The sequence below is a fragment of the Podarcis bocagei genome, assembly GCF_964188305.1.
Source record: "Podarcis bocagei genome assembly, chromosome: 16".
NCBI classification, from domain to species: domain Eukaryota; kingdom Metazoa; phylum Chordata; class Lepidosauria; order Squamata; family Lacertidae; genus Podarcis; species Podarcis bocagei.
The window spans coordinates 2792084-2801031 of NC_138142.1; the positions used below are offsets into that span (position 1 = coordinate 2792084).

At 42.2% G+C, this 8948-nt stretch overlaps 1 protein-coding gene across 1 annotated transcript in view; it reads right to left on the reverse strand.

Moving 5' to 3' along the window:
• AACS (acetoacetyl-CoA synthetase) overlaps positions 1-8948 on the reverse strand; it is a 59852-nt gene that overhangs the window by 29428 nt on the left and 21476 nt on the right. The window contains exons 5-6 of the mRNA XM_081174464.1: positions 4677-4774; positions 611-725 (exon numbers count right to left, since the gene is read on the reverse strand). Coding sequence (XP_081030590.1) covers positions 611-725; positions 4677-4774 — 213 coding nt within the window. The remainder of the gene's footprint in view (positions 1-610; positions 726-4676; positions 4775-8948) is intronic.

Here is an 8948-nt window from a genome sequence, read left to right on the forward strand (position 1 = left end):
CCTTGTCACAGCCTGCCATGCACAGCTAGCCATATGACCAGTCTCCCCAGCTCTGACCCACCAGTGGGCCAAAGGACAAACCTGTCTAAGGTCTGCAGTCCAGGGCTTTGCACAGCACCAGGTGCTGAAGTCCGACAGCTCAGGCAAGGCGTAAGAAACCAACCAGGCAGGGCCGGCTCAAGACGTTTTGCTGCCTGAGGCAAAGGACAAGATAGCACCCTCCCACAAGGCACATGCAGAAGCCAACTGGGTTGGCAGTTGAACCTTACCCCAATACTGGTGGCAGAAAAGTATATTTCCCTGTGCCCGAGGGCAGCCAGGTTGTATAGGGAGCACAGGGCAGGCCCCAGGGCACTCACAGCTCTGTCCCCTTCCTGTCTTTCAGCATCTGATGCCTGAAGCAGCTGCCTCACTCTGCCTCATCATAGGGCCGGCCCTGCAACTAGGACTTTAGCAGTGGTACATATGCAGCCACTTTCAGGCACCAGAGGGCTGGGCAGTGTTGTACACCTCAGGCGCAAAGCAATTAATCTCCATTAATGAAGGGATGGAAAAGAGGAGCAGTGCCCCATATTCAACAATTCCCACAAGTGTGCAAGGCAGCCAGTACCCTTTACGACGTTCTGAAGCTTTTCCAAGTGATTGTGTTTTTTCCCGTTGTAAATGACAGCTTCAACAGAAAAGATCAACTTGGGCTGAATTTGGGAAAATCTGTCCAGCACACCCTGAAGGAGACAGACAGACATTAATACAGCCATTAACAGGAATAAGTGAGAACATTGGTTTCCCCCAGATTGCAAAACGCTGGGACTCTTTAAACATTATCCTTGTGGCAAAAGAACTATTTTCTTAGCCCTTTCAAATATAACATTAAAGCAGGAATAACTAACATGGCGCCCTCCACTTGTGGACCACAGATCCCATTCTCCTTCCCTGGTTTACAATGATGTGCAGGAGCAACAGCCAATTTTCTCCCTCCTCTGCTGCCGTGCAGGGAGGAAATGAGAAGCCTTTGCTTCTGCTTTTAAAATAACAAGAGTTCCTTGCTACATCCAAATATGGAGAAACCCTGGTTTGTTCAAAAGGAGCAAACTGTGGTTTATCGTAGCTTGTTTGAGCAGGCTGTTTAACCCAAGAGTAGCAAACAGGATGCCCTCCAGAGGCTGCCGGACTCCCAACTCCCTTTAGCCTCCGCCAGCCTGGTCGGTGGGGATGGGAGCTAGAGCCCTGTTTCCTCCCCCCTGGTTAAAAAGATCCAGGGCTGCTTCTAGGCCAGGGGGCCACAACCTGCGGCCCTCCGGACGTTCCCCATGAGCCCCAAGCAGCATAGCCATTGAACAGGATGAAGGGAGGTGTAGCCCAACAACACCTGAAGAGCTACAGCTTGTGCTCCCCTGTTCTGGCACCGAAAAAGTTCTATGGAGAAAGCTGAACTCACAGCCTACTGGAAATGAAACCCATCAGGCAGGGTGGGAAGAGGATGATTTTGTGCTTTGCTAAATACTGGTGCCGTGAAAAAGTGTGGCTCTTATCATTGAGCTAAAATAAAAATAAAATTGTGCAGCAGGAGGGGACAACAAAGCACTGCAGAATGCTTTGGGGTGGGGAGATGGGTTAAACTAGTCACCATAAACTCTCTCATTTAAGTTACAGTTTCTTGAACAGCCATGCCTTCGGTTGATGAAAATGGGGTTATGCTACCCCCCAGTGGCCAACTTCAAGAAGTAAAGAGTGTTTATATTATTTAATATAAATAATTTAGTCATACCTCTTCTTGCAAACGCTTCATGTTGCGTTTTTTCGGGTTAAGAACGCGGCAAAGCCGGAAGTGTTTACTTCCGGGTTTCACTGCACAGTTCGCACATGCACAGAAGCAAAAGCGCTCTATCGCGCTTCGCACATGCGCAGAAGCGCCGCTCTTGTTGCGGACTTTTAGGGGTGCAAATGGTACCCCGGAACGGATCATGTCCACAACCAGAGGTACCACTGTAATAAAAAAAATTCTGGCTGTAATTAACATTACATTTCTCATCCAAAGTGTTCAGCGCAGCACATGTTATCCCATTTCTATCTCTCAGGGCTTTTGTGTGGTAGATTAAGTGCAATGGAAATGAGAGATTCAGGACCTCCCACCCGGCAGTCATCGAAAGCCAGGCCTCCTCAAACCAAGTGCTTTTTATTGAATTTTGTGACAACACATAAACACTCAAAACATAAACAAAAACAAAGGAAAAACAAACTAAAAAGAGAACACACACAAAGATAAGTTACAAACATATAACCATAAATCCTAAAGATATTACAAACGGACTCATGTTATCTCCTTTTCTGTTCCCAATCCTTATTCTGTTCTTACAGACTTCCTTCCTCCTCAATGCCATTCTGATTTTCCTTTCTTGGTAAACTGCTTCTTTCTCACTTTATCATTACTATCTTTCTCCATATAATATAGTTGTAACCCTTACCGGTATTTTATTTTGCAAAAATTACTCAAAGCAAGTCCAGGTTTTTATTTGAGGACACAGTTTTTAAAGATACTCTTTATACATTCCCCCCTCTTTTTGGGATTTTAACTTGGACTGTCCCCTAATTGTGTCTGTCATTTTCACCAGCTCAAAATAATTGAATAATTTATCCTTTTTTAGTTGGTACTATATCACTTTTCCAATTTTTGGCAATTAATATTTTTGCTGCCATGGCTGTGTATAAGAATATTTTCTTACTTTCATTTAAGATATCTAATTCTAGCATGTTCAATAAAAAGGCTTCTGGTCTCTCTATAAAAGTTTATTTAAATATTTTTTTCAATTCTTCATACACCATATCCCAGAAGCTCTTAATTTTTTTTGCAGGGCCCCTCCGCCTGATTACACCTCCAACACATTTTAGAGCTTGATTTGTACATTTTGGATATCTTACTAGGTGTTACACAGCATCTGAAAAACATCTTTAAAAGATTTTCTTTTAAAGATTTTCTTTTAAAGCAGTGAATTTCCAATCTTTGTTCCATAACCTTTCCCATGCCAATAATTGAATAATTTCCCTAAAATCCATTGCCCACTTGATCATTAACTCTTTTATTTGTTCATCTTTGACCTCCCATTCCAAGAGGAATCCATACATTTTAGAAATTACTTTCCTCTTATTCTGTATTAATTCTTTTATCTATCATTGACTCTTCTTTTGCAAAACCTGTTTTTTATCTAATTTGAATATTTCATTTAGTTGATGGTATTGAATCCATCCTGTCATAATCTTTCAGTTCCTCATAATCTTTCAGTTTCAATTTGTTACCTTTTTCTTCTAACAGGTCTTTATACTAAGCCCAGGTTGTTTCCATATTTTTCATCTTGACTGCTAAGGCCTTCAAAGGCGATAGCCACCAAAGGGTTTTAGGTTTTACTAAATCTTTATATCTTTCCCACACTTTAAAGGTTTCCTTATAATATGGATAAGGAAGCCTCTATTGACTTTCACCTTTTGATAACCCAACTACGCATGCCACCCATAAGAATTGTCAAAACCTTCTAAATCCAATGGGCCAGCATTTTCCAATGTTATCCATTCCTTTAACCAATTCAGACAGGCTGAATCATAATACGTGGTACCTTGGGTTAAGAACATAATTTGTTCTGGAGGTCCATTATTAACCTGAAACTGTTCTCATCCTGAAGCAAAGTTCTTAACCCGAGGTACTATTTCTGGGTTAGCGGAGTCTGTAACCTGAAGCTATGTAACCTGAGGTACCACTGCACAATTTCAAATCAGGTAAAATCATTCCCCCTCTGTTTTTACTATCTATTAGTAGTTTGTGTTGAATTCTCAGTTTTTTATATTGCCAAATAAATCTTGATGGGTCTTTTTGCCAGCTTTTAAAGCATCCCAATCACCAGTATCATTTAAAATAAGAACACCATCTTGTGAAGTACATTCATCTTTACTGCTGAGATTCTACAGTGCAATGATAATTTCAACCAGTCCCAAATTTCCAACTACTTTTTAATTTATTTCCAAATTTTGAATAATTGTCATTGAAAAAATTACTGTTTTTGTATGTTAGCCAGATTCCCAGATATTTAACCTTATCGTTAATCCTAAATTTATTTGTAATTCTTTTTTTTCTTGTAAAGACATGTTTTTTTCTAACACATTGCTTTTATTTTTATTTATTTTAAATTTTGCCACTTTCCCAAAATCAACGTTTTTTTCTAATATTTTCTGTATACTTTCTTCTGGATTTTCTGCAATTATTATCAAATCATCCGCAAAGGCCTTTATTTTAAAACAAAACAAAACAACAAATTCATCACTTTTGAACCAGTGTAGCAGAGTGCCGGTTGGGAACAGAAGATGACGATGATCACCCTCTGTTATTCACGGCATGTGCTGGTCGCTTTATGCAGAAATAAAAGTCTCAAAGTGATCTAATCTCAAGTTAAAATACAAGCAAGCAAAATTAACTAAGAGGCAAATTAAAAATAAAAGACCTGCCCTCAGCACTCTTATGGGTGAGCAGTACAGCAGAGGCTGATTTAACCACCAAAAGTTTGGCAAAATAAAAATGTCTGACTGGCACCTAAAAGCTGGTCACGACAGCACCAGGTGCCTTTCCCCGGGGGCAGCATTCCGGAAGGGGCAACGGTTCCTCGGAAGAAGAGCTGCAAGGAGTTACTTACGTTGATGCCAAAGTCCGGCGACGTTGCGCTCCAGATGGCGCCAATGCTCGCTGCAGCCAACATTGCTTCTACCGCATGGATGCCGTTGGGCAAGTAGCCTAGGACAGGTTTAGGAATAGCAGTGGTTACAACACTGGAGGAAGCCTGCACCCAGGTGGCATGACGGCAAGCAAGCCCCCATTCCAAGAAGCCCATCGTGCTAGAACACTTCTTGTCATTTCTCCAACTTGGTGAATCAGATTCCCCCACGTGCAGCCGGTGGGCAGGAGGGAGCCAAGGTGGAAACCCAGAGCTCCAGCAAGGGATCTTGGCCAATGTTTGTCAAGCAAGAGGTAGGTTGGCCGAAGAGGTGCAGATCCCAAGCTTTTCCTCTCCTCCTCCCCTCCTTCCACAGCCTATCACTGCACCTCAAACAGCATAGCATGCAAAAAGGCCACAGATTAAAGGCAGATCATCTGCTTTACATGCAGAAGGTTCCAGGTTCAATCCCTGGTATCTCCAAGAAGGGCTGGGAATGTCCCTCCACCCAAAACCCTGGAGAGTGGCTGCCAGTCAGTGTGGACAATATTGAGGGAATTTGGCAAAGGATGCTTGTATTCCAGTCATTCATTTCTGAGCTGCACCATTAAGTTTCATTTTATTGTTGTAATTTCAGTTGCTTTAATATTGCATGAATAAATACCTGCAAAATATGCTACCTGTCCAAGTTCAAGGTGTTGCTATGGATATATAAAGCCCTTAATGACTTAGGAGGGATGTGGGTGGTGCTGTGGGTTAAACCACAGAGCCTAGGACTTGCCGATCAGGTCGGCGGTTCGAATCCCCGTGATGGGGTGAGCTCCCATTGCTCTGTCCTAGCTCCTGCCAACCTAGCAGTTTGAAAGCACGTCAAAGTGCAAGTAGATAAATAGGTACCGCTCTGGTGGGAAGGTAAATGCCGTTTCCGTGCGCTGCTCTGGTACGCCAGAAGCGGCTTAGTCATGCTGGCCACACGACCCGGAAGCTGTACGCCAGCTCCCTCGGCCACTAAAGCGAGATGAGCGCCGCAACCCCAGAGTCGGTCATGACTGGACCTAATGGTCAGGGGTCCCTTTACCTTTACCTAATAACTTAGGGCCAGTTTACACCCGGGATCACCTCTTATGTGCCTGTTCCACCACCTCCATCTGAGGAACTTTCACTTTTGCCAAGGCGACAGGTTGCTTATCTCGCTTTTGGCAAGGAGTCATTTCTTTAACGCGGCAGACCCTGAGTTCTGGAACTCCCTGCCTATTGAATTTTAACAGGGAGAAATGTAAAGTATTGCACTTGGGCAAAAAAAACGAGAGGCACAAATACAAGATGGGTGACACCTGGCTTGAGAGCAGTACATGTGAAAAGGATCTAGGAGTCTTGGTTGACCACAAACTTGACATGAGCCAACAGTGTGACGCGGCAGCTAAAAAAGCCAATGCAATTCTGGGCTGCATCAATAGGAGTATAGCATCTAGATCAAGGGAAGTAATAGTGCCACTGTATTCTGCTCTGGTCAGACCTCACCTGGAGTACTGTGTCCAGTTCTGGGCACCGCAGTTCAAGAAGGACACTGACAAACTGGAACATGTCCAGAGGAGGGCAACCAAAATGGTCAAAGGCCTGGAAACGATGCCTTATGAGGAACGGCTAAGGGAGCTGGGCATGTTTAGCCTGGAGAAGAGGAGGTTAAGGGGTGATATGATAGCCATGTTCAAATATATAAAAGGATGTCACATAGAGGAGGGAGAAAGGTTGTTTTCTGCTGCTCCAGAGAAGCAGACACGGAGCAATGGATCCAAACTACAAGAAAGAAGATTCCACCTAAACATTAGGAAGAACTTCCTGACAGTAAGAGCTGTTCGACAGTGGAATTTGCTGCCAAGGAGTGTGGTGGAGTCTCCGACTTTGGAGGTCTTTAAGCAGAGGCTTGACAACCATATGTCAGGAGTGCTCTGATGGTGTTTCCTGCTTGGCAGGGGGTTGGACTCGATGGCCCTTGTGGTCTCTTCCAACTCTATGATTCTATGATTCTATTGAAATTAGGCAGGAATCATCCCTGTACTGTTATAGATGCCTGTTGAAAATTTCTGTTTCAGAGGGTCTATCCAGACCCATGATTTGGTTACATGTGGTTTTAAAGTTGTTATGGTTTACTCTGTTTAATTGTTCTTAAATGGTCTTGGGTACCTATAATTGTTTTAAATATGTTCATTTTACTTTATTTTTAATGGTACTGTATTGCTCACAGATGCATTTACCGCCCCAGAGTCCTTTGGGAAGAGGGCAGGATACAAATTTAATAAATAACATAGTATTTAGTTATTTTCCATTTATATCCCACCTTTTTCTCTAAGGAGCTTAAGGCAGTGTACATGGTTCTCCCACTCCCCACACAACAACCCTGTGAGGTAGGTTAGGCCGAGAGGCAGAGATAATAAACCAACAAATATATTGGTTTTAGAAGGAAGTGGTGGTTGTGGGCAAATTTGTGCAGTTTTGTAAGTCAGTTCATAATTCCATTTTTGGGTTAGTTAGTTAGGTGGAAAGTAGAAAGCTGTCTTACACCAAGTAATTCAACACCCTGAGTGAGGACAAACTTTTTTTGGGGGGTGCGCCAATATTTCTTATTTTCACAGTAATTCCTTTTTTTAAAAAAAAATGATATTTATTGAAAAAATATTTTTTTTTAAATTACAAAGAAAAAAGACAAAACAGAAAAATAAAAATAAAAAATAAAACCCTCATTTTCAAATTCTCCACTTTCATTACCTTCTTTCTATGACCTCCTCCTCCTCCCCTTTCTTGTATCTTGATTAATAGTTGTCACAGCAAATCCTTTCCATAATTCATAGTATTCTGTCATTACATTACCTTACTCTATTTTCATCTTATCTTATACAAACCTTAAAGCTTAAGACTTAAATCTTATTTTTACCAACTTCTTATAACCATTACCTTTTTACCTAATTCTTTAAACATTTTTACAAGAGCCAAGTACTTTCATTTCAACATTTTTCTAACATTCATCAATTTTATAAGGCATTCCTAATGATAGAAAAAAGAAATAAACAATCCAATCTTCTTCCAGCGTCCCCTCCCCCCGGTCCCAGGTTTGTCAGTCCTTTTTATCCCATTAGTCTGGCACATTAACCTGGTGATGTTATATCCGAGGCCTTCAAGTCTCTTCCATGTCCCTTCCGCAGCTCTTCTTCATATTTTCCTTTCACTCGTGGGAACTCCAGCTTGGTAGTGTTTTTGACCCTTTTCAACCAATCAGCCCCTTTCCCATAGTCCAGACTAGACTCCATGTAGTATTTTAAAACATGTTTCAAATTCCCTCCAAAATTGGGAGCCCCCACAGCTCCAAACATCTGACGGCCCATTGCCAGACTCGGAAAGTCCAAACATCTCTGCATAGGGGGGTCAGTCCAACCCCCCATTTCCAAATCAATCCAAACTTTATCTTTCCAAATCTGGTTTTTTCCAAGTTCATTTGTCAAATCCAAAGGCTCATTTTCCTGCAGGGCCAAAAGTTCCTCCCTTTCTGGCGCCCAAGATTCAGCAACATCCTCTTCTCTCAACTGTTCTGTCATGGCACACTCCTGTTTAAGTTCCTGGGTGGGCTCCACATAGTTTCCCACTACCTGTTCAAATGTTCTGGCCGCATTAGTCATCAAATCCGTCTTCTGACTTAACTGATCCAATAGGGCATTTATTTTACAGAAAGCACCCAACAGTGCTTCTGAAAACATTGTCCTACAAGGTCACAAGTCCTTTCCCACGGTTGTAATCTGTAGCAGCTGCAAGCTCCCTAGAATTAGTTACAGTTTCACAGTCCCCCTCTAGGGGAAAAACTTCTGGTTGTTCTTTCTTTTAAGGACAATAGCAACAAAGTTTGTTTTTTAAAGATATTCTGTCAATATTTGTTCCTTTAAAATGCGAAAGGAAACAGTGGAATCACAATGTTACTCTTCTTTTAACTGTCTGTCAAAAACATTTGTCTCTGGTCAATGAGCTTCAAACGTCAATTCTGACACCCAGCTCCAGGATCAGGACGGTGGAAAGTTACTTTACTTTACACTCACTTCTGCAGGTTTAAACAGTCCAAAAAAGATCCCCCTTCTTCTCCTGCTACCGAAGGGGGGTTCAACAATTTTAAACGGTGAAAACCAATCCTTTGAAAGTGATTTTCTAAGCTCTAGTTTACGTTGTCTTTGCTTTCTTCTGACTACAAGGAAACGGAAGGCTGACTTCCTG